Source organism: Scleropages formosus, chromosome 5, assembly GCF_900964775.1.
Source record: "Scleropages formosus chromosome 5, fSclFor1.1, whole genome shotgun sequence".
NCBI lineage: Eukaryota > Metazoa > Chordata > Actinopteri > Osteoglossiformes > Osteoglossidae > Scleropages > Scleropages formosus.
This window is the reverse complement of record NC_041810.1, coordinates 9,311,281-9,337,788: the sequence shown is the minus strand read 5'-3', so window position 1 is coordinate 9,337,788 and position 26,508 is coordinate 9,311,281. Positions and strand designations below refer to the sequence as shown.

General features: G+C 43.4%; 1 protein-coding gene and 1 long non-coding RNA gene across 2 annotated transcripts in view; both read left to right on the top strand.

Annotated features, from left to right (window-relative positions):
* Positions 1–26,508, top strand: part of LOC114910496 (antigen WC1.1-like) — a 68,433-nt gene that overhangs the window by 19,893 nt on the left and 22,032 nt on the right. The window contains exons 15-21 of the mRNA XM_029251875.1: positions 1–146; positions 583–900; positions 1,755–1,784; positions 1,889–1,930; positions 2,041–2,172; positions 2,305–2,403; positions 4,163–4,234. Coding sequence (XP_029107708.1) covers positions 1–146; positions 583–900; positions 1,755–1,784; positions 1,889–1,930; positions 2,041–2,172; positions 2,305–2,403; positions 4,163–4,234 — 839 coding nt within the window. The remainder of the gene's footprint in view (positions 147–582; positions 901–1,754; positions 1,785–1,888; positions 1,931–2,040; positions 2,173–2,304; positions 2,404–4,162; positions 4,235–26,508) is intronic.
* On the top strand, positions 4,493–6,455 carry LOC114910479 (uncharacterized). Its single transcript, XR_003797667.1, has 3 exons — positions 4,493–4,548; positions 5,104–5,181; positions 6,292–6,455. It is a non-coding gene; the product is annotated as an uncharacterized LOC114910479 (long non-coding RNA).

Genomic DNA, 26,508 nt, shown 5'->3' with positions numbered 1-26,508 from the left:
ATGTGCAGTGGTTCCCTCCATCGCAGCAGGACAGTCCAGTTCCTTCCAGTGTAATTGGACAATGGGACGCTATGTCAACGTGGTCCTCCCAAAACCCGGCATCCTGACTCTGTGTGAAGTTGAAGTTAATGGACACGATAGCAGTGGTTGGTATAAACCGGAAAGGTGTTTCTGTCTTATTAGTTATTAAAATCTCAGTATCACAGTTAGAGATGTCTTGACACTAGTGATTCAACAACGTTTACATAAAAAGGTGTTGGTAGAGAGCTACAAAACTGATCATAACTCAGGAGATTATGACTGCTGATGACTTAATTAACGATCTGCAAAGACTGTGTGGAAGTCCAATGTTCATATCTGAAAGAACTGTGGTTTTGTGGTTCTGACGAGGCTTCCCATTTGCTCTAGTTTCAGAATATACTTATTAACATTACATACATATTACATATACATATTAGATTAAAATTAACGACGGGAAACTATGTTCCAGAGTACATTCAGTTCAGACTTGTCCAGTATGTCATTCTTTGTCAGAGTATCTTGCTGCTTTGTGGTCAGTCACAGTCTTTATTTACCCTCTAGGCTACCTGCCCCTGAGACTGCAGGGGGGCAACAGGATGTGCTCAGGGAGGGTGGAGCTGTGGTATGAGGGCTCCTGGGGGACCATCTGTGATGACTTATGGGACATAAATGATGCCCAGGTGGTCTGCAGACAGCTGGGCTGTGGGGCAGCACTGAAGGCTCATGGGAATGCTGCCTTTGGGAGAGGAAACGGTCCAATTTGGCTGAATGAGGTAAAGTGCTGGGGCAGTGAGCGCCACCTGTGGGACTGTCCTCACTCTCTTCAGGACCACAGGACCTCCTGCTCTCACAAAGAGGATGCTGGTGTTACCTGTGAAGGTGAGAATTGCTGTGGAGCTTCATTTCTCTCAGTATGGATTTCTGTCGTTTCAACAGTTTAACAAAAAGATCCGTAAAAGATATAATGAGGGAAATTTCAAACAAAAGTATAATTACAAGTTGCTGTGTCTGGGGTTTCATTGTTAATGATTAAATTGGAAGGGGGCGCAGTGGGTTGGACCGAGTCCTGCTCTCCAGTGGGTCTGAGGCCCAAGTCTCGCTTGGGCTGCCTTGTGCCGGACTGGCGTCCTGTCCTGGGTGTGTCCCCTCCCCCTCCAGCTTTACGCCCTGTGTTGCCGGGTTAGGCTCTAGCTCCCCGCGACCCTGTATGGGACAAGCTGTTCAAATGATGTGTGTGATGATGTGTATATATATATATATATATATATATATATATATATATATTTCTGCATTTATATTGTATTTATAGTGTAATGAAGACCACATGGTGGTTCTGGTCTCTGGTTTGTATAGCATGGTGGCCACGTCGGTAGGACTGGTGTCTCATTACACTAATTTTGTGAGAATTGAAGTGGATTTGATCCCAGCTGTCTCCCTGGAGTTGGCATGTTCTCTCAGTGATCGTGAGGGTTTCCTCTGGATACGCTGGTTTCCTCCCACCATGAGGAAGTAGGGAGTTTTGTGTAACGTATTAAAGCAGATTAGATAAAAACATCAGTTAAATCCCACATTTTACATTGCTTTCATTTCAGTTAATTTTTACAGACTGAAAAGCATCTGCTAAAACAATCAATGTACATGTCTTGTGCTGCTCAGCTTTTGGGAGGCAAAAAAAATCCAAATTTGTTTAATCAAAATGTTCATTTTAAACTGATTTTGTTTCAATTTTTCAGGCATATCTTCTGAATTTACGTCTACTACAGGTGGAGTAAAATTTCTGTGTAACTATTCTCAGTGTACATTTGGGTGACTTAATCATACCTACTACATGTATAATTATATGTACCCACCAAATAATTTCTTTCAGAAATTCCAGGAACATCCACAACTAAAACCTCAGCAAGACCAGGTATTTTCACTTACTTTTTGTGCATGTTGACAGTGGGCAGATGAATTACATACTTTCTGTGCTCTGGATCAGGAATATATTATGCAACTCTCTCTATGTTACTCCTTCAGATGTTACCAAAGCACCACGCCAAACACCCTTGTCCATCCCTCTTGTGGTGTTCCTGGTGCTGGGGGCTCTGCTCTTCCTACTGCTGGTGCTTCTGGCTGGACAGTTGTACCAGAACAGGGTTCTGAAGAGAGGTACAGAAGGACACTGCTGATTACATGATCTTTCATACACAAGCAGCATAGTTCATTTGGACAGATCTGGCCTTTTAAGGGCTTTTGGTAGAACGAAATGATTTTACTCTGTCTGTGTTTCCACCCCTACAGCCCTGTATCAGGGGGGTCTCACCCCTCTGCATGAGGCCATTTATGAAGAGGTAGAGTACAACTTGACCAGAGGAGAGACGTACAGAAACCCCAGAAAAGGTGACAACATCTTATTGTCCTCTTCATATTTGGAAAGAAGGTAGCTAACAGAAATTATACATTATTCACAACTTTTGGCAAAATGTTGTACTTTAACAATGACTCATTCATTATTCATTATTCAGGTAGGAAGTTACCATGGAATATTACTAAATGTAGTTTTGGTCCATACAGATACTCTTAAAAAGGACAAAACATACAGTGGCTGTAAGGGCTTAGGAATGTTTGATTTAGGAATTTTTAAAGATTAAAGTCTTGGGGGTTTGTCACAATTAATAAGCTTTTATTGAGAGTGAACAGAATATGAAAAAACTTGAGAAGTGCCTAGAAGTTAAACATTGCAAATCCTTTTGTGATAAGCTATAGGAGGCTGGGAAGAAAAAATACCTTTATTTTCAGTGATTTTACTTTAGTTTTAACTGTAACATAATACAAAGTTAATAAAACATAACAAAATCATAATGCAACCAACCTCACAACCTAATTTTTATTTCTGAAAGACCCTGAAGGCCACTGGAATATCGGGAGGATGGAGAGACATAGAACATGTTCATTTTTTATTCCTTTATCTGAGGTATTTAAAGAACCTCACCTGTGAACAAATGGTGGGACATCCATATTATATAACTCCAGTTGATTATGATTTAATGGTAAAAGTGACTTTAACCAGTTTTTACCTGTAGATCTTTAGACAAAAGACACAGGAAAGGACAAACAAGTGGGAGCAGTTTTGCTGTTTAGAACTGAGACAATCGAGAAAACTATGAGTAGTGCCACATAAACAACATTGTACAAAGTGGTTCTACAGTCAACTTCCTCTTTTATATAGAGTCCTGACTGTAGAGCACATGTAAGGAGTGCAGTAGGAGCGCTCAAGGAAGGGGAACCTCAGGCGTTCTTCACCAGGATTTATAACAGAGACCTTGGAGTTACAAACAAATTGAGTTACAAGCAGACTAACAGACTGAATAGTGCTTGTAAGTTGAGGATCCAGTGTACTTGGGAATCTTTCACAGTTTAGAAATTCAGCTTTTGTCAGTTCACGATTATAAACTTGAACATCTAATGTATATAAAGGGATACTGGTGAAAAGATACCCATACTATAAGGTCATGGTAGTGCATTTACCATATTTAATATGGTAATGCATTTACCATCTCCTGGTGAAGTTTTATGCAGCTATTACTGTGATGAACGTCGCTGCATATGGTGAAGGAAAGAAACTAACTGTGCTTAAGAGCCACACATCTGCAGCTATGTCTCTTTCTGCTAATGCAATGCACAAATTGTATTTTCTATAAGATGTGCATCGCTTTGGAGAAAAGCGTCTGCTAAATGAATGAATGTAAATGTATATTTACAAAAAAACTGCAGAAATTTGCAGAAAACCACAATTTTCCAACGGTTACATGTGCATATTTCAAATGTCTCTCAATGAGATGATACCTTCTGTAGATAAAAATTAGTCTGGCAGGTATGAAAAACTGTTAGGCTTCCATCTGTAACCATGTGATGGGAGCTGAGAAACCACACGAGGAGCTCGCAGCTGCAGTGCTGTAAACGGTCCAGATGAGAGACAGCAGCCAATAGGGAGGAAGAGGATGTTGGTGATAAGAGTGTCAGTTAGCGTTCCTGGGTGTGGGCGGTAGCTGCTCGAACCTCACACATCCTGTCTTCTCTCAGTGTGTGAGGCATCAGCAGAGAGAACTTCATGTATCTTCTCTCTGAGGACAGGACTGAGTGTGTGTCTCCTTCACAGGAAGTGTCCTGTCTGAGGATGTGCCCTCTGGGTACGAAGATGTGGAGGACAGTGAGGGAGACCCCCTCTCAGGTAGGGGGCTTATTTGTGTGTGTGTGTGTGTGTGTGTGTGCGTGCGTGCGTGTGTGTGTGGTGTGTGTGGTGTGTGTTCTCTAGTTAAACTGGAACTATTACTGACAGTCCGACTGATACCATCTGAGCATAATTCCTTTTAATTATGTTCTGTGTTCACATGTTGCTTTCATGTATTGTCTTTTTGTGTTTTATTTCAGAATATTGTAATAATAATTAAAAAAAAACATACATTTCTCATTCTTTATTACTCTCACGGACAGATGAGAAGAAAGAATACTATGACGATGCTTTTCCTCTGGAGAGGAGTGCTGGTGGGTTTCCGTTGGGGGCTGCAGGTCATTCCAGGGTATCAATAATATCAGTGAATAATCTGTAAACATAATCAGTCATTATCATAAAAGATTCTGCTCTATATTAACAAAGTAAGAATTCAGTCTAGAGTGAATTTTTTGAGAACAGCAGTTAAGAAAAAATGAATGGAAGTGACACTAAAACTGCAATTAGAAATTAGCAGTTTCTCTCTTTCGAGGTTCAAATATAATTAATTTATGTATTAAAAAGGATTAAATGTATGAAAATTTTTATCATTTTGTCGCAGTGGAGATTTGTTCATAACACATTGAATTGATCCTTCATGTCCTCTTCAGAATGTATGATTTATTAATTACATCAACAAGCTTTCCAAATGAAAAACCAGTTCAGTTAATGTTAATTAATATTTATATTATTTGATAATAATATCATGATAGTTATACGAGTTTTGACAGAACTGAACTTCTTTTAATATAAAAGTATCTCACCACATTCGAAATGTGTTACATTTAATATCCTTAAAGAACCAAGTGGCTTCTCTGTTCCACGTTCAGGACTGATGGGGACAGAAGACACAGCGGAGGACTATGATGATGCTGTGGCTGTAGAACAGAGTCGACATTTTTTACCAGGTGAGTTTCTCTTTACACACAAGAGATGCAAGTTTCTCTCACCCCCATCTTCCTATCAGAAAAACCGGGCTTTTAGGAGTTTTTTTTTTTTTTTTACTTCTTCACAAGCACATTTGAAAAGAAAGCAAATCATTTTACTTTTCTACATTTCTATCACCCTCTTTTAAGTTTTTCATTTACTGTTTTAACTTCTTAAAACCATTTGTCTTTTATAGCACAAACCCAGTACTGTAGGATTTTCTCCTAACTGTCAGCTCTCCTCTGTGGATTTCAGTTTAGTTTATTCTTGACCAGCCAGTTTATTATCTACTTTGGTCCCACCTTCACTGACAACCCAGTTCACTCAAGTTCAGAAGTGGTGGTAGAAGCTGCTAAAAAAAATCTTATTTAAAAAGTTAAAAATGGGGTGACATGTTGGTGCAGCGGGTATCACTGCCACCTCACATCGCTGGGTGTTCAGGCGTAGATTCTCATCTGACTCAGTCTGTGTGGAGTTTCAATGTTCTCCTCATGTCTGAGTAGGTTTCCTCTGGGTTCTCCAGGTTCCTCCCACAGTCCAAAGACATGCTGTTCAGGTGGACTATTGACTGCTAAAAAGTGACCCATAGTGTGTGTGAGTGACTGAGAGAAAGTGTGTTTCACTGCTGTGTGGATGAGTGACTCATTGGAAGTAGTGTATCTAGCAGTGTAAGTGACCTTGGTGAATAAGGTGTGGGCAAAACACTACTTACTACATGGTGTTACATTGGAAGTCTCTTTTGGAGAAAAGCGTCTGCTGAATGAATAAATGTAAATGTTTTTCTTTTCTTACGGGAGAATTTTATGAGCTTCTTTAAAATTCTTCCTGAATTATTTGGGTCACTTTTATTTTAAAAATTAACTTAAGCATCTGGATTGTGGGAACAGAAATGGCTCTTGATATGTTACCAGCATTATTTTTGGTGCTTAAAATGTTTGTATCTGGTACTTTTTACTTTAAATTTTTCAGCAAGTACTTTTTAATTCAGTAATTATTTTTGAAAAATTTCAAATCACAGTCTATTCACTTGAGCACTACCTCTGATGTGTACAAGGATGTGTGTCACTGTGTCACCTACTGTGTCCCTGTAGGAGAGAAAGCGTTAACCACTCTGCCCCCTGGTGAGGGACCTCCTGATCCTGACCACACTGACTATGATGATGTGGGAGATGGAGGATCGTCTGCAGTTCTGGAATCTCTCTGTGACTGACAGCCCAGTCTGAGTCTGAAGGTCCTTCTGCCCAAAGCTTCAAACCAACAGGTTCATTAAGATCTGATGCTTCTAAAGTAGCTGATAACAGTAACTTAAGATGCTTAATTTTTATTTTTCATCAACAATTAAATTTTCATAAACTATTGTAATAATACACATCCAAATTTAAATTTCTTTTTATGCTCTTGTGCTTTTTTAGTTACTTTGAAAGTATACAGGTGGTCCCTGATTTACAATGGTACAATTTTGATTTTTTTTTTTTCTTGCCAGGCAAACGATATGCAGTACAATATTCTCTTGTGATGCTGGGTAGCAACAGCGATCAGCATCTCCCAGTGTGCCACGTGGTCACTGGTGTAGAGTAACGGTTGTTTACAGACACAGATGGGGGGTTTCTCAAAAACAGTTGGATTTTCTGCCCCCCCCCCCCCCCCCCATATCTATGTTGTGTTTTGTGTTTCCATAACGTCTCAGAAACACCCATCTGTGTCTCCTCCTACTGGTGGGAAGACGGAGAGGAAGACAATTACTATTGAGGAGTAAATCAAGATAGTTGCCCAGCATGAAGGTGGCAAGCCCGTAATGGCCATCGCACGTATGTTAGGCTGTGATATTCGGGAGGTTAGGTGTATTAAATGCTTTTTCTACTTATGATGGTTTCGCAGAACGTAACCCCATCGTAAATCGGGGGACTACCTGTATATTGAAACTAAAGCCACAGTGGACCAGTTCTGAGTCTGTTCATTCTTTTAGTGCCTCATACACATTTGAAGGTATTGTCGAAGAATGTAATGATTGTGATTTAAAATTAGACATGCTAAAAGATTTTGATGGCAAAAATTTTGTAGCATACAGGTAATGAATATAGTCAAGTTTGTACCATATACACACACATCATCTGAAAGCGCTTATCCTATATGGGGTCACGGGAGCCGGAGCTTCACCTGGCAACACAGGACAAAGGCCACAGTCCATCACAAGGTACCCCAAGCGGGACTTGAACCCCAGACCCACCAGAGAGCAGGACGCGTCCAACCCATTGCCCTACTGCACCACCACACTCCCTTTGTACCCTATATCTTTGATGAAATTTATCCAGTGCTCATTAAATATGAAACTGTGATTTATGTGCAGATTTAATAAGATGTAAAAGACTGTTAAATTTACTGAGTGTTGAGACATTTAAACAATTAACAGCATAGACCGCAAATGTGAATTCTTAACGTTCATGTAGAAATGTCTAATACACTGCTATTGTGTGTTATTAACACTGAAATTATTATTTTTTGAAATTGCAAATGTTGCCCATCTTATGTATGTATTTTATTCACATTTTGCGCACTATTTTCCAAAATTTCTGAGCAACGACCTGCGTGTTTGCTTTGTGCAGTTAGATGGTAAAAAAATGTACACAGAAGGTGTAGGAACACAATGGAGGTTAAAGTAGCCTTTACTCTGTGGGCTCCTGCAGTTTTACCATGTTTATTACTCCTGTCTGGTGTTCTCGATATCAGTGCCAAAAAATGGCTGCAAGATGCTGCATTGGATGGTAGTTTTCACTGGATAGTGGTTTGTGAAGAGAATGTATCCTTATTTTCACTCCTTTTGCATTTATTTTAGTGCAGGCCAAAGTTAATAAAATGTTAACACAAGAAGTCTGAGGAGGTGTTTTTATTTTCTGCAGCTTTAACCAAGATGCATGTTTATGTTCAGAATTGGTCATGGGAGTTTGTGGAGATGTTGTTATACTTTTTTCAGTAATTTTAGATGAGTTTTAATTTTAAAGTAGTTTTGAAATCAATAAAAATAAACAAAAGTGTTACTCCGTAGTCTAGAGGCATCACATCAGGGGTTGTTTTCTTTCTTATGCCTTGATTTTGGGATTGGCTACAGAAACTGTGCACCTGATTTGGACAAGTGGTTTTTAATAATAGGTGCGTGGAAATGTTGCAGAGCATTGCTCTTCATTATGGCTTAATCTGAAGTTTGTACTGAAAAGTGGATGGGCGTATGTATTATTCAGCTTTTTTTGACTAACATGGTAAAAGGGAGGGGGTGCGGTGGCGCAGTGGGTTGGACCGCAGTCCTGCTGTCCAGTGGGTCTGGGGTTCAAGTCCCGCTTGGGGTACCTTGCGACGGACTGGCGTCCCGTCCTGGGTGTGTCCCCTTCCCCCTCCGGCCTTACGCCCTGTGTTGCCGGGTAGGCTCCGGTTCCCCGTGACCCTGTAAGGGACAAGCGGTTCTGATAATGTGTGTGTGTGTGTGTGTGGTAAAAGGGACTCTCGAGTTATGTACAAATTGAAATTTTGACAGACATCTGGATCCAAGAGTGTTTGTGTGTTGTGGCCCAAGTGAACATTTACATTTTCATTTAACAAAGGAATGGGGTACAAGCACATCATAAAAAGATCACATTCTGTTTTCCTCCTATATGTTGCTCAAGTGCCAATACAAAAGGAAAGTGTGTAAATAAAAATTTAAATTGGGTCCAGAAACAATTCTTTTGATGATTCTGCTTGAAGGGGGGGCGCGGTGGCGCAGTGGCGCAGTGGGTTGGACCGGCTCCTGCTCTTCAGTGGGTCTGGGGTTCGAGTCCCGCTTGGGGTGCCTTGCGATGGACTGGCGTCCCGTCCTGGGTGTGTCCCCTCCCCTTCCGGCCTTACGCCCTGTGTTGCCGGGTAGGCTCCGGTTCCCCACGACCCCGTATGGGACGAGCGGTTCCGAAAATGTGTGTGTGTGTGTGTGTGTGTGTGTGTGTGCCAGAGGGGATCGAGCAGTCTGTGTCACGACCCACAGGGACAATACCTCTAGGGGCCAGAGGAGGCGCCACTCAATGCCGCTGACCCAGACCTGTGCTCCTGTTCACAGTCTGGTTATTAGTGAAGTATAAAAGGAAGAAACAGCTGAGGCTTGAACTGCAGATTCTTAACCAGTGACTCATTAATGATTTCCTAGTCAACCTTAGTTACCTGTTTCCCGAGTCTTGTTCCGTAGGTGTTTCTGTTCCAGTCCCGAGTGCCTGTCCCGTGTGCACCTGTACAGGTCCAGAGGTCAAGTCCAGAATGTCGTCGTACCTCCTTGTTCTAGTTCTACTCACACACTTGTGTGTCACTTGTCACCTTTGTGACAATATGCTGTGTGTCTCCTTGTCCCGTGTTCATTGTTTCAGCTCTACTTTACAGTTTGCACTGTGCACTTATAAATACACTCCACATATGCGGTCATTGTACTTTTGGACCATTTTCGGATATTACAGTATTTCTCTTCCGGACACGACAGTTCGGAGTTGTAGGAGGCCTTTGTTCCATGATGACCAGGACAAGACTGAGAAGTGGCAGGTTTTTGATTTTGGAACCTTAGGACATGGGATTAGAAGGTAGCAAGAGATGGAGGATTTGCATGTTCTTGCTGAGATGTAGGTAGATGGGGTCAGATACTGTAGATTCTGGGTCTTTGACCATCTTGTAGCTCTAACCTGAACTTGGAAGTACAAGAAGACAGTGGAGAGAAAGAAGACGAACAGAGAACACACTTTTACAGGTGAAAAACAACTTGTGCTGCAGCATTTAGTGTATAAACTTGAATCTTTGATTCCCACTGTGAAGGGTTCGACACCAATGTGGCTGCTGGATAAGGGGCTACAGCCGACTGTGAAGCCCCAGATTCAGGAAGAACAATGTGAGTTTCATTCTAGCTGTGGAGAATTGCATAAATATCTAAAAGGATGTTTTGTATAATCTCTGGTTTGAGAAATACAGCAAGAAGTAAATCATTCTTTTATTACTGTTCGGTATTAATTAAAATATCTTTGTAGTTTTCAACATATTTCCATACCTGATGAAGAGATTAAATGTCCATCATGTATAAACATTTATCCTATAACATGCATTTACCCTTGAATTAAAGAACTTTAGGCCAGAATTTATTCAATATGCTGCTAATTTTCAGAATATTACACCTACACACATACTCTCTGAACCACTTCTCCCATATAGGGTCGCGGGGAACCGGAGCCTAACCCGGCAACACAGGGCATGAAGCTGGAGGGGGAGGGGACACATAAAGAACGGGACACCAGTCCATCACAAGGCACCCCAAGCAGGACTTGAACCCTAGACCCACCAGAAAGCAGGACCCGGTCCAAGCCACTCCACCACTGCACCACCACACCCCCTCACAAATATTAGAACTATTAAAAATCTATTATATTTAAAAGGCTCTCTCATAATCATTAACTGAAAAAAATATTTTCTGCTTGTAAGTCTGATCATCTAGGAGAGGAATTAAATTCTGAAGTTCATGCAAAGTGTAAATGTTCATGCACTGTAAACTGGAGATCATATGTTACACAATGGACAAACCTTCACACACCTACTCCATTAATGTAACTCTGTATTTAGAAAAAAAAAAATTAGGAATGTGATTAGGAGTCCATCCATCCATCCATCTTCCTCCGCTATCCGGGGCCGGGTCGCGGGGGCAGCAGTCCGAACAGAGTCCTCCAGACTTCCCTCTCCCCGCACACCTCCTCCAGTTCCTCTGGGAAAACCCCAAGGCGTTCCCAGGCCAGCCAGGAGACATAGTCTCTCCAACGTGTCCTGGGTCTGCCCCGAGGCCTCCTCCCAGTGGGACAAGTCCAGAACACCTCCCCAGGGGAGGCGTCCAGGAGGCATCCGGAACAGATGCCTGAGCCACCTCAACTGGCTCCTCTTGATGCGGAGGAGCAACGGCTCTACTCCGATCTCCTCACCCTATCTCTAAGGGTGCGCCCAGCCACTCTGCGGAGGAAACTCATTTCTGCCGCTTGTATCCGCGATCTCATTCTTTCGGTCATGATCCAGAGTTCATGATCATAGGTGAGGGTAGGAATGTAGATCGACCGGTAAATTGAGAGCTTCGCCTTACGACTCAGCTCCCTCTTCACCACAACAGAACGGTACAATGACCGCATTACTGCAGATGCCACACCGATCCGTCTGTCAACCTGCCGCTCCATTTTTCCCTCACTCGTGAATAAGACCCCGAGATACTTAAACTCCTCCACTTGAGGGAGCAACTCCCCCCTAACCCGGAGGGGGCAATCCACCTTTATCCGACTGAGAACCATGGCCTCGGATTTGGAGGTGCTGATTCTCATCCCCGCCGCTTCGCACTCGGCTGCAAACCTCTCCAGTGCATGCTGCAAGTCCTGACTTGATGAAGCCAACAGGACCACATCGTCCGCAAAAAGTAGAGACGAGATCTCGCGGCCACCAAAACAGACACCCTCCGTTCCCTGGCTGCGCCTAGAAATTCTGTCCATGAAGATAATGAACAGAATCAGTGACAAAGGGCAACCCTGGCAGAGTCCAACATGCACCGGGAACAGGTCTGACTTACTGCCGGCAATGCGAACCAAGCTCCTGCTCCGGTCATACAGGGAACGAACAGCCTGTAGCAGCGAGCCCCGAACCCCATAATCCCGGAGTACCTCCCACAGGATGCCACGAGGGACACGGTCGAGTGCCTTCTCCAGGTCCACAAAACACATATGGACTGGTTGGGCAAACTCCCACAAACCCTCCAGCACCCTAGTGAGGGTATAGAGTTGGTCCAGTGTTCCCCAGCCAGGGCGAAAACCGCATTGCTCCTCCTGAATCCGAGGTTCGACTATCGGTCGGATTCTCCTTTCCAGTACCCTGGCATAGACTTTCCCAGGGAGGCTAAGGAGTGTGATCCTCCTGTAGTTGGAACACAATCTCCGGTCCCCCTTCATGAAAAGAGGGACCACCACCCTGGTCTGCCAGTCCAGAGGCACCGTTCCCGAACTCCACGCGATGCTGCAGAGGCGTGTCAACCAAGACAGTCCCACAACATCCAGAGACTTGAGAAACTCGGGGCGGATCTCATCCACCCCCGGAGCCTTGCCACCGAGGAGTTTTTTGACTACCTCAGCGACTTCAGCAAGGGTAATGGATGAGTCCCCTTCCAAGTCCCCAGCCTCAGCTTCCTCTGCGGAAGGCGTGTCGGAGGGATTGAGGAGATTCTCAAAGTACTCCTTCCACCGCCCGAGGACATCCTCAGTTGAGGTCAGCAGCGCACCACTTCCACTGTAAACAGTGTTTGTGGAACACCGCTTCCCCCCTCTGAGTCGCCGGACGGTTTGCCAGAATCTCTTTGAGGCCGATCGAAAGTCTTCCTCCATGGCCTCACCGAACTCCTCCCAAGCCCGAGTTTTTGCCGCGGCGACTGCCAGAGCCGCGCTCCGTTTGGCCCGTTGGTACCCGTCAGCTGCTTCAGGAGTCCCATGAGCCAGCCAGGCCCGATAGAACTACTTCTTCAGCTTGACGGCATCCCTTACCTCCGGTGTCCACCACCGTGTTTGGGGATTGCCGCCGCCACAGGCGCCGGAGACCTTATGGCCACAGCTCCGAACCGCCGCCCCGACAATGGAGGCGTGGAACATAGTCCATTCGGACTCGATGTCCCCCACCTCCCTCGGGACCTAGTTGAAGCTCTGTCGGAGGTGGGAGTTGAAGACCTCTCTGACAGGGGCCTCCGCCAAACGTTCCCAACAAACCCTCACTATGTGTTTGGGCCTGCCAGGTCTGTCCAGCTTTTTCCCCCGCCATCGAATCCAACTCACCACCAGGTGGTGATCAGTTGACAGCTCAGCCCCTCTCTTCACCCGAGTGTCCAAGACATATGGCCGAAGGTCAGAAGAAACGACTATAAAGTCGATCATCGACCTCCGACCTAGGGTGTCCTGGTGCCAAGTGCACCGATGGACATCCTTATGCATGAACATGGTGTTCGTTATGGATAAACCGTGACTAGCACAGAAATCCAATAACAACTCACTGCTCGGGTTCAGATCAGGGAGGCCGTTCCTCCCAATCACGCCCCTCCAGGTGTCACTGTTGCTACCCACGTGGGCATTAAAGTCCCCCAGTAGAACGACAGAGTCCCCAGTGGGAGCGCTTTCCAGCACGCCCTCCGGGGACTCCAAGAAGGCCTGGTACTCTACACTGCCGCTAGGCGCATAAGCACAAACGACAGTGAGAGACCGTTCCCTGACCCGAAGGTGCAGGGAGATGACCCTCTCATTCACCGGGGTAGACTCCAACACATGGCGGCTAAACTGGGGGGCTATTAATAAGCCCACACCCGCCCACCGCCTCTCACCCTGGGCAACGCCAGAATAGTGGAGAGTCCACCCTTGGTCGAGAAGAGTGGTTCCAGAACCCAAGCTGTGAGTGGAAGTGAGCCCGACTATATCTAGACGGTATCTCTCAACTTCCCGCACCAGCTCAGGCTCCTTCCCCGCCAGTGAGGTGACATTCCAAGTCCCAAAAACCAGAGTTGGCGCCCGAGGTTTGGGTCGGCCGGGCACTCGTCCCCGACCACCGCCCAAATCACAATGCACCGGCCCCTTACGGTTTCTCCAGCAGGTGGTGAGCCCACCGAAGAGCGGCTCCACGTCATGGCTTCGGGCTGAGCCCGGCCAGGCCCCGTGGGCATAGACCTGGCCACCAGGCGCTCGCATGCGAGCCCCCCCCAAGGCCTGGCTCCAGGGTGGGGCCCCGGTGACCCCATACCGGGTGGGGTAAACAAAAGCCTTGCTTTTATTTTCTTCATAAGGGGTTTTTGAACCGCACTTTCTCTCGTCTGTTACCCAGGACTTGTTTGCCATGGGAGACCCTACCAGGGGCATATAGCCCCAGGCAGTATAGCTCCTGGACTCATTCAGGCACTCAAACCCCTCCACCACGGTAAGGTGGCGGTTCACGGAGGGGTGATTAGGAGTCAAATATATGTATTTCTTTTTTAACATGTCCATTGAATATAAACAAATTTTTTTTTTTTTTCCGTTTCACTGAGTTGTATATCACTCTGGACCAAAGTTTGTTGAAAAGTGTCTTTGAAATGTATAAATAAAGGCCTGAGTGTAAACATGTTCAGGTGCTTATGTGCTGCTAATTTTCAAAAAAAACAATGTAGTTTTTCTTAGTTATGGTTTCATGCCACATATCTCACTATGAGATCATAGTTGCAAATGAAAAATAATAATGCTACAGCTATTAATAACTTTCTTTCCACTAAACGTGCAACGGGAGCTCAGAAACCACACGAGGGGCACACACCTGCGGCGCTGCAAAGGCGTCAGGATGAGGACAGATAAACACGCTAATGTGACACGGAGCAAGAGGATGTTCATGATAAGGTGCCACACAAAAGGCTGAACGGAGCTGCGTCACAGAGCTGGTCTGTGCTGTAATGTGTGCTGAGTTCTTCACCGATTCGCAGCTCGTCTGGAGTCACAGCAAAGGGTATTAAGCAGCGAAAGGCTGCACAAGTGATACATGAGCGACATGGAGCTTAATATTGTAGGTCACTTCGGAAAAAACCATCGGCAAAATTATTAAATATAAATTTTACATATAAAACTCATTCCTCCTACTCCGTCAAACAAAACCACATTTTTGATTAAATTAACGGTGGGCTACTGTGTGCAAAAAAAAAGAGTTGAAATAATGAAATACATTCCTTTATTTTAAAATTAGTTAAGGCAAAAAATTAACTTCATGTACATGAATGGTAATTAGTAATTACTATGTGTTATTTTGCGTTAAGAAGACAAAAAAAATAATCTTTGTGGTACGAAACGGTAAACAACTGTAGACCAGTATATGTACTTCCACTCACTACAGTAAAAATTTCCTGCTGTATAAATGGATGAATAATTCCAAATCAGTTATTATGCAGAATAAACTTTTTTAAAATTTTAAAATGAAGTATAAGAGAAATGCTGTTGAAGGGCCTCTCCAGGTAGTCAGTTACTGTACAGCTCAGTTCTGCCACCTATTGCAGGTAAATATCAACACCAGAAACACATTTAAACACAGCTGTTGAAAAGAAAGACACAATTCGCTGCAAACCACAGTTACTGTGACATGTTGCTGTTTCCAGCCTGCAGTCTGTATTGATTTGTATCCACTTTCACAATCTGCTATTTAGTCATTATGGAAGGTTTTTGCCATGTAATTAATGTCTAATTTAGGTTTGTACCATAATAATCAAATTTTGGTGTGTTCTGTTAAGCCCCTTTACTGAAGGGCTCACAATTTTCTGGGTATCAGTGGTTTCTAATGAACAAGTTACCCCATTAATTAAGGTCAGTTAAGGACACCTGTAGTGTAATGGACCACATCTGTCCTCTTTTTCCTTTTTCAATATTTGGACTTTACATTGCAACATAATTGGTTAATAAGGGGTTTACACTAAAGTTGAACATTGAATGTCAGTGTACCTCTCCTTTAGTAGCAGACTTAAAATTCATATGGTAAACACGTGTTTTTTTTTTTTCATCTGAGTGGTTTACAGTGGAAGGAGGAGCCAAGTCAGACCTCAGCGCTACAGTATCTGTATATATGGAGGAAACACACAGAGATTCCTCTGATTGGTGTTTCCACACTTTTCATGTGTTCCTGTACTCCTCTCATAAGGCAATGCTGAGTGTGATTGGTGGCTGGGGGCGTGTTCTCCATGGGGGTCCAGGATGGTACAAAGGCACTCGCTCGCCCTGAGAGCTCACAGCTCAAGGTTGGGTTCTGAACTTTGCTCTGAGGACAGTTGGTTTGTGCTCATGGAGATGGAGAGCTGTCTGTTCATCCTCATGCTCTCATCCCTGCTCCTGTCCACCACAGCTGGTAAGTACCATGGTTTACTTCTGCTCAAGGGCTCCTTTCACATGTCGGGGTTTTAGGGGTCAGGGGACGACAGTCTGAAAGGTGAGGTAGTTTGTAGAGGCTGTGCAAACAGTAAATATGAAATACAACCTGCTGCAACACTGATGTTTTTAAGTTGCTGTCTGAGAGTAAAATATTGGTATGAAGACACTGAAACTTCAAAGTTCTTGCAGGTAGTTTACTTACATTTCTGTTTTTATGTTTGGTTTTATATGAATAGCTGCATCAGCAATTATTTGTTTTAATTTCATTTTGAGAACTTTTCTTCCCCTTGATAATTCTTGTTTTATATTTACTTAGTGCACTTCTTTACATTTTATCAGTGTAATAGTGTAAAGAGGCAGTGTGGTAATTAAGGACATGAACTTGTTACTTAGAAGGCTGTTGGTTCTAGACCACATACCCCTCTGTGCTGTAGAACTCCTTCAAACTACTGTAGGTCACCTACAAGATACATGGGTCAAATACCCATTGACGAAGGCAAATTAAAATAAATTACTAAACTTTTATTTAAAATAAATTCCCTAATTATTAGGGCCATAGGGGGGCGCAGTGGCACAGTGGGTTGGACTGGGTCCTGCTCTAGGGTGGGTCTGGGGTTCGAGTCCTGCTTGGGGTGCCTTGCGGCAGACGGGCGTACCGTTCTGGGTGTGTCGTCTCCCCCTCCAGCCTTACGCCCTGTGTTACCGGGTAGGCTCCGGTTCCCCGCGACCCCATCTGGGAGAAGCGGTTCAGCGTGTGTCTGTGTGTGCGCGCGCGCGTGCGTGTTAGGGGCATGGTGGCGCAGCGGGTTTGACTGGGTTCTGCTCTCCAGCGTGCCTGGGGTTTCGGTCCTGCTTGGGGTGCCTTTTGATGGACTGACGTCCCATCCTAGGTGTGTCCCCTCTAGCCATGCGCCCTGTGTTGCTGGGTTAGGCTCCGGCTCACCGTGACCTCGCTTGGGACAAGCAGTTTCAGTCAATGTTTGTGTTTCTGTAGTTAATTATTACTAACTGCTTGTTCACATTTGTGGTGAATGGAGATTTTATGTCCAGAGTCTTTTATGGATGCATAAAATAAAATGTTGCAATTAATATTTTTTGTAGTATTACTTTTAATAGAAACACATGCACTACATAGAATTTTGTGCAAAATGCCGAACAGCCAAAATTTCTGAGTTAATAAAAGCACATAGATAAAGAAAAAAATAAAACTGGGAAAATATACAAGTTTTTAACACCTCAAAAATTGAGTCCATTCCATTATTTTTTGTAGCAGTGTATTGATGAGATTAAAAAAAATGTATCTTATTGCAAGTATGTAGTTATGTGTGTTTGCATCTGTTTAAACTGACAAAGATCATCCTCAGTGTTTTAAATTAAATAGTAAATTTACCTTAGACTCTAGTTTTATGTGTTTTCCAGTAGGTATCTAGTAACATTAAAAAATCTGAACTTCTTTAAGATTGTTTAAAAACAAATGGTTTTCTGGACTAATACTTTGTATACATACATTACTTACATATTGAATACAGTATATTTATTGCTTGTAGTAGTTGAATACATTAATTTTTGTTGGATTATTACATTATTACAGATTTTCATTGCAAAAATTAAATAATACAGTTAATTTATACATTTCGATGTAATATGAGGAAGCTAAAGCATGATTAGGTATAGTCAGTAATAAAATAAAACTGAAATTTGCTGAAATCAGCATTTAAAATATAAAACACACATCTAATTTTATACAATATAAATCAAACATCTAAATGTCTGCAACATAACTAAAAATTTAAACCAGATGTTCCACATTTTTTTTTTTATATTTAGAGTGAAATTCACTTACTGAATTGCTTGAAGAAAATCAAAATGAAAATGTTTTATAAAATGTACATCTAAATGTCTGCAATATAACTTAAAATTCTGAGTCCCGAAATTTCACCTCCTGAACACTGGAATTTTGAGGTGAAAAAATCTCAGTAAAAATGACAGTAAAAGGCCAACAGGTATAAAAATGACACTGATCTCTCATGTTTCTTTAACACGCTGTTACACCTGTTACATTTAACTGTGTTTCGAATCTCCTTGTAGCTCTTTATGCAGCACTGATCATATCACAGCTTTTTGGAAACTCAATTGAAGCTCAAGCTGAAACATGTAAAAGACTCCACTGGAGTCTCTGTTTCTGTGTCTCTTCTTCCAGACAGTGATGTGAAGCTGGTGAATGGAAACAGTCCTTGTGAGGGAAGAGTGGAGGTTCGTCATCAAGGACAGTGGGGAACTGTGTGTGGTGATGGCTGGGATATAACGGATGCCTCAGTGGTGTGTAGACAGGTGTTCTGTGGAGATGCTGTAGCAGCACCGCAATACGGTCACTTTGGAGAAGGAAAAGGGAAGATCTGGATGGATTACGTGCGATGTAGTGGGTCAGAATCTACACTGAAGGACTGTGAACACAGAGGATGGGGTAAACATTATTGTAGACATTCTGAAGACGCTGGAGTCATCTGCTCAGGTAGGAGACTTTTCCTCTGTCTTGTTGAAGTTTATCATTTATTCTTGTTGTTCATTTCTCCTGTCCGTTATTATTTTTACTTGTCGTAATTTGCCCATTTCTTGACTTTTCTGAATTATCGCGATAACATAAAGTTTGTTTCACATTCAGACACAGAGAGGATTTTCTGTGTTTCTGTTCTGCTGCTGTCATTTTGTCTCTTTTCTTTCATTCCTCACTTTTCTGTCCAGGAAACACTGTCTCGGTGTGTAAAAATGTTTTTGCTTTTTGTTCTCAATAATTTATCGAGTATCCGTCAATAACTCGCTCAGTAGCTCGTGGCTCCTTCGTTGATTCGTGTGGCGTTTTCCTAGTTAGTTAAGTTTATGTCACGTAAATCAGTATAACTCCTGTGTGTTGTTATATAATATATGTTTCTCTTGTATGTGTGTCGTTTTATGGGTGTTTGTGCTTACAGTGTTTTATCGAATGTAAGTTTTGTTCTTTCCACATTTCCAGTTTCACTCTTTTCTCTTGAATAAATGCATGGGATGATTCGAGGGACGAGTTTAGCAGCCTCTCATGTACATGAATATATTAATTTTTAATATCAGCCCCAGCAGTGTTTGAATACAGTCAGTGTGTGTGTGTGTGTGTGTGTGTGTGTGTGTGTGTGTGTGTGTGTGTGTTTTTTAGGTTCAAGTGCAGGTTCCTCTACTAACTGAGCTCTTCATGTTCAGCTTCTCGCTCAGTGTGATGAGAACAGGGATCTTTCAACGTCTCCACTTTTCTTTAACACACAGAAAGATCCGTGTTTCCCGTTAGATTCCAGTGTTTCCATACATTCATAACTGTCTCTTTATGTACAGGAAGGGATTCATGTTTGGAACAGAACCAGTGATGGTTTTGCTTTCCATATATCTGCTGTTTTTCTTCTCAGGTTTAGCTGTACGCCTGGCAGGGGGACCTCACCTGTGTTCTGGGAGACTAGAATTCCATCACAAAGGCTCATTGTACACAGTGTGTGACCCCGACTTCGACCTCCAGGACGCAAAGGTTGTGTGTCGACAGCTGGGCTGTGGGACACCTGTACAGGTGCAGGGAGCAGCAGTTTTTGGTAAAGGGGACGACCAGGTGTGGAAGAACAAGATTGAGTGCGGAGGTGATGAACATAATTTTGGTCAGTGTGTGAGATCATCCACAGAGGACACAAAGTGCACTCATGACACTGACGTGGGACTGGAGTGTTTTTGTAAGTGTCTTTTTCAAGTGTCTTGATTTTGAAGCGAAAGCAACAACTTCACATCTTTTTACTTCCCAGTATAAACAGTAAAAGGAGGAAACAGTATGAGATTTTATAGAAAATGTTTATGAATGTTGACAATCATTTTCAAGTATATATCTTATAAGTAATAATCAGTAATTTTATGCCCTGGAATATTTTTGATTATTTGATATTTAAATTTCAGCTTCTAAAACATATGTTGTCTTCTGAGATTTTTTTCTGCTTTAATTCTTATCCCCCGTGCCCTTTATCCAGGGTACACAAACTCCAGCCTGGTGGATGGCCCAGACTCCTGTTCCGGGAGAGTGGAGTTACAGTACCTCACTGAGTGGGGCACAGTGTGTGATGCATCCTGGGATCTGAGAGCAGCCAATGTCCTCTGTCAGCAGCTGGGCTGTGGGAGCGCTGTGGCAGTGCCAGGACAGGCCTGGTTTGGAAAGGGCAGTGGCCCCATCTGGGCTGATGTGTTTGAATGCCAGGGGGAGGAGACACACCTGTCCCAGTGTGCTGTTTCTTCATGGAACCGAGCTGTGTGCTCTCATGGACACGATGCAGGAGTCATCTGTAATGGTGAGGAGTGCTGTGCTCAACACTGTACTGTCGGAGAGGGGTCACAGTCACATGTCTGTATAGAAACATTCTTCTGTAGAATAGCTCCGTTGAGTGTAAAACTCATTGAAATAATATACTAAGCACGAAATGAACTGCTGGCTCTGCAAGATACCCTGTAAGAGATGCTGATGTTTCTACAGGATCATCTCTCTCAACCCTCAATGGGACGGTCCGACTGTCTGGAGAAGGTGGCTGTGAGGGTCAATTGGAGGTTGACTACCAGCACACCTGGAGCAGAGTTCTCCTGGACCCCTGGAGCATCAGGGAGGCCTCTGTGGTCTGCAGACAGCTGGGTTGTGGTTCTGCAGTGAGGATCTACAGCTCCTCCATGTCTGGGACAGGGGACACTGATGTGTGTCTCACAGGGTATCAGTGCTCTGGGACTGAGTCTCACCTGGTCAACTGCAGTGCTCCACACACACTCAACTGCAGTTCCAGTCCATATATGTCCATAGTGTGTTCCAGTGAGTACACATGACTTCTAAATTGAATTCACATTGAATATTGTTTGGATATGGATGGATGATTCTGGTTATTTTATGTTAACTCTGTTTACAAAACATCCTGGGCATGTCCCCTCCTCCTTCAGCCTTGTGCCCTGTGTTGCCGGGTTAGGCTCCGGCTCACCATGACCCCGCTGTTGTAGACAGTGTGTGCGGGTGTATTTTACAAGAAGTTGGTATCTTCTTCCCTGTGTACCTTCTCCCAGAACACAGGTCCCTGAGGCTGGTGGATGGTGAGGATGGCTGTGCAGGGAGGCTGGAGGTGTTCCGCCAGGGCTCCTGGGGGACAGTGTGTGATGACTCCTGGGACCTGAATGATGCTCAGGTGGTGTGCAGGCAGCTCCAATGTGGGATGGCTCTCCGCTCTACCTCTTTTGGTCCAGGAAATGGATCTATATGGCTGGATGAGGTTGGCTGTGTGGGGAACGAATCATCTCTGTGGGACTGTCCTTCTGCCCAGTGGGGAAACCATGACTGCATTCACAAGGAGGATGTGGGTGTCGTGTGTTCAGGTTAGTTCTTTTTAAGACTTTATAAAGCTTTATTAAGAGTGCATTTATTTTCTAAGGGACTTTGACTCCTATTTAGCCTTACATTGGAAAATCATAGGTAGAAATTTAAATGAAATTTTTATGCATTATTTTCTTCCTAGATATGCATTTTTTTCTGTCAGGAAGTGTAGACATGTAAATATGGCCTTGGACACATGGAAATTCATGTTCTCTTTACTGTGTCACTTTGTGTTTTTGTTTTTCTGTCCTCCACTGGTCAAAGGTTTCTGCCTTCTGTGCCCTCTTCTTGTGCTCTACATAAATACACCTTTGAAGTAAAATATGAGCAAGATCTTCTGGATTATTTGGCCACTGCAGTATGTGTCATGGTTTTGTTTACCTTGTTCCACTTAGGTGTCTATATAGAGGAAGATTCTGCCCAACATCATCAACTGCTTTTTTGGCAACTTCTAAAGACTCAGAATGTTTCATATATGTACTTGAAAGACCTGGATTTTTGCTCCTTTATTTTCTGTTTTCCACCTCATAAGGACTTTTCTGTCAGTTTAACTTAGTTGGATGTACCAAAGGCCGGGCTCCTATCACTAGAGAAAAGACATTTCTCAGACTCAGTAGACAATCGTTCTGAGTCGTAACGAGTGTGTCGGGGAAAAGAGGAATGAGAACAGTAGGCTGAGACTCAAACACTTGAACTCTGGTATCTGGTCCCTCTTCATTTCTTACACCACAGGGTCTGGTTTTCATTGTGGTAAAAGAATTTCTTACAGCAGGTCATGTTGGGTTGTTAGGGTTAGGGATTGTGTTGTACACGTTACCACTTTATCTCCAGGGATCTCGAGGTGAGCAGACGTGCTGTTAAGGTGCCAAACAATGTTGAATGTAACTCCGACATTTCCACACCTCCTTTGAGATGTTCCCCAGTCCCTGTTCACAGCCAGTTGCCCCCAGCTTGGCAGGAGGAGGTGCACTGGTCACAAGTAGAGTTCGCAGTTGTCTTTTCAGCCTTTCTGGGGTGCATCCACCTCATAGAGCACAATGTACAGCCCTAACCTGGAGTACTTGTACAAATGTGCCCTATCACCTTCTGGTCCTTAAAAAATCTGCAGGAAGATGAACTAGACAAAATGTTGACTCAGGGGTAATGGAAGAATCAAAAAGTGAAAGGAATAGCCAGACATTTCCTGTGTGTCAATTTCATAGCTCTTTGTTTACTACGGTAGGGTTAACGCTCTGTCCAAGTTTGACGTGTACCCAGTGTCCCGAGTGGATAAACTCTTAAACCGACTGGGTACAGCTCACTTTTACTGAACACAGGTTCTACTGATAGACAACTGACAGATCACTTTGTGTTTGAAATCCAGCTGCTGTGTGTTGCACTGAATTTTACTTCTTTAAATTTGATTTACCATGGGTTCTCAGGTAGTAGAACAGGTGTGAGTGATTGGTACCAGGAGTTATCTTTACCTGGAACCCATAAATAATTTGACTCTCAGATTGTCTTGGGGGGGCACTGTTTTTATTCATAGTCATAGCTCTGAGTTTTGAATTAGCTTTTTGTCCTTTCTTTTCTGCTTCCTACTTCAATGGGTCACTAGTTCTTTCTTTATGTCAGACTGTATTCGTAGGGTTACACCATTACTTTATGGTACAATTATGAGTTTTCCACTTATGGGATGTCAATAATAATTAAGATTAGGAGGGTTTAGATATTCTTTAATATTCTTCAAGGAAAGAAAACATATCCAGCTCAACAATTTCCTCAAATCTTGGGGGAGGACTGTGTTTACTTCTTTAGCTTTCACAATACAAGTAACATGATTTTAATTATCACGAATATCTTTTCTATCCAATATCCTTACTCCAGAACATCTCTGTATCTGTATTTCTGGAGACGTCTTAGTTGTCTTGTAAGTGCATTGCTGCTCCAGGCACATTTTGAATGTGACAAGATACAGTATTACTGGAGCAACATTCATTTAACTACTTAACTCTTTAATATACAGCTTACTTTGTCTTTCTCTGTCCACAGTAAAATGTGTTGATAAATGTATAAATTCATTCTTCCTATCTGTTAATGACATGTTCTTTGTGCTCACTAATTTCGAATGTTTGTCGCCTTTCCTGCAGAATACAAAGATCTGAGACTGGCTGAAGGTTGTTCTGGCCAGTTGCAGGTTTATTACAGTGACACCTGGGGAAACGTGTGTTTCAATCAGATGGACACAAACACTGCGAGTTTAATATGTCAGCAGCTCAACTGTGGGAAGAGTGGAAATGTTTCTAGTACAGGATCTCGAGTGAAAGGAGCTCCAAACTGGCTGGATATTGTCAAATGTCGCCCACATGACTCCACACTGTGGCAGTGTCCATCCTCTCCCTGGGGACAGAATAAATGTGATGATGAGGACGAAGTGGCCCTCATTACCTGTGACTGTAAGTCAGTTTATTATTTCAGATCCTTTTATTTTCATACCTTCCAAATCAGTACTTTTATCTGATGAAACAAGTTTAATATGTAGTTACCCATGTTTATAAATGTTTATTTTTCTTAATTTAAAATGTTATGCAACATTTTTTAATGTGCCTGGAAACAGTGTAATTAAAGCATTGCATATTTATTAATTTACTCCAGTTTTTACTGAGCATTTATCACACTTGTGTCAAAGGTAATTTACAATGTAACGTAAATGTAATTACATGTACACAGCAGAACAAACAAACAAACACACACACACACACTTTCTGAACCGCTTGTCCCATACGGGGTCGCGGGGAACCGGAGCCTAACCCGGCAACACAGGGCGGAAGGCCGGAGGGGGAGGGGACACACCCAGGACGGGACCCCAGTCCGTCGCAAGGCACCCCAAGCGGTACTCAAACCCCAGACCCACCGGAGAGGAGAACTGTGGTCCAACCCACTGCGCCACCGCACCCCTCTCAAACAAACACATAACTGGCAATTTAAATCCCCCCCAGTTCACCTGAAATACACGTCTTTGAACTGTGGACATACTTGGACAAATCCACAGAGCCACTGTGAGAACATTCATACTCTACACAGATGAGCTGGGATCAAACCCACATCCACAGCACAGGTGTAGTTAGATACCAGGGTTGCCCTGTGCACCACTATGCTGCCTCAAGAAAGATGCTGTTCTGTGACCAGTAAAACTGTGTGAAACTGGTCAGTTGCTCTGCACAGCACTCCAGGGCAGCTTGCGAGGGGTGTTACCAGACGATGGGAGTGTGCTGGACCTTCCCTTTCATGAGGACACGACCTTTATCGACATTAACCTGACTAACCATATTAGAACACATTAGTACACTCACTGAGCACTTTATTAGGAACACCTGTACATCTGCTTATTCTTGCAATTATCTAACCAGTCAATCATGTGGCAGCAGCACAAAGCATAAAATCATGCAGGTACAGGTCAGGAGCTTCAGCTAATGTTCAAATCAAACACCAGAATGGGAGAAAAATGTGACCTCTGTGATTTTGATCTTGGCATGGTTGTTGGTGTCATGCGGGCTGGTTTGAATATTTCAGCAATTGCTGAACTTCTGGGATTTTCATGCACAACAGTCTCTAGAGTTTACTCAGAGTAGTACAAAAATCAGATACATCCAGTGAGCGGTAGTTGTGCAGATGGAAATGCCCTGTTGATGAGAGAGGTCAGAGGAGAATGACCAGACTTGTTCGAGCTGACAAAAAGGCTACGGTAACTCGGGTAACCACTCTTTATGACTGCGGTAAGCAGGAAGACATCCCAGAATGCACCACATGTCAAACCTTGAGGCAGATGGGCTGCAACAGAAGACCACTTTGGGTTCCACTCCTGTCAGCCAAGAAAAGAAAGTTGAGGCTGCTGTGGGCACAGGCTCACCAAAACTGGATAGTTGAAGACTGGAAGAACATAGCCTGCTCTGATGAATCTCGATTTCTGTTGAGGCACACTAATGGTAGGGTCAGAATTACATTTATTTATTTAGTAGATGCTTTTCTCCAAAATGACTTGGAGAAATGAACTCTATGTAACATTATGAGCCCACACACCTTATTCACCAAGGTGACTTACACTGCTAGATACACTACTTACAATGGGTCACTCATCTACACATCAGTGGAACACACACTCGCTGTCACACACACACTATGGGTTAACCTGGACAGCATGCTTTCGGACTGTGGGAGGAAACCCATGCAAACTCCACACAGACTGAACAGGGATCGAACCAACCTCCTCTTTGCTGTGAGGTATTAGTGCTTCTCGCTGTGCCACGATGCCACCCGGAATCAACATGAATTCATGGACCCAACCTGCCTTGTGTCAACAATCCAGGCCGGTGGTGCTGGTGTAATGGTATGGAGAATGTTTTCATGGCACACTTTGGACCCGTAAATACCAATCAATCATTGCTTGAATTTCACAGCCCCTCTGAGTATTGTTGCTGACCGGGTGCATCCCTTTATGGCCACAATTCACCCATCTTCTAATGGCTACTTCCAGCATGATAATGCACCATGTCACAAAGCAAAGTTGTCTGAAACTGGTTTCATGACCATGACAGTAAGTTCAATGTTCTTTAGTAGCCTTCCGGTCACTGGACCAGAATTCAATGGAACACCTTTGGGATGTGGTACAACGGGAGATTCGCAGCATGAATGTGCAGTTGACAAATCTACAGAAACTGCGTGACGCAATCATGCCAACATGGACCAGAACATCAAAGGAATGTTTGCAACATCTTGTGAAATCCATGCCATGAAGAAGTGAGGCTGTTTTGAGAGCAAAGGGAGGCCCTACTCATTATTTGTATATTATTTCTAATGAAGTGTTCAGTGAGTGTATGTGCCCTTTGTAATGGCCTTTTGTGTCACATTAAATAATTCTCTTATTTGCATGTAATACTAATGCAGAAATTTACATTCTTATTTCCCAAAGCTGGAGAGAAGACTGATGTTCCACGTAGCTATGT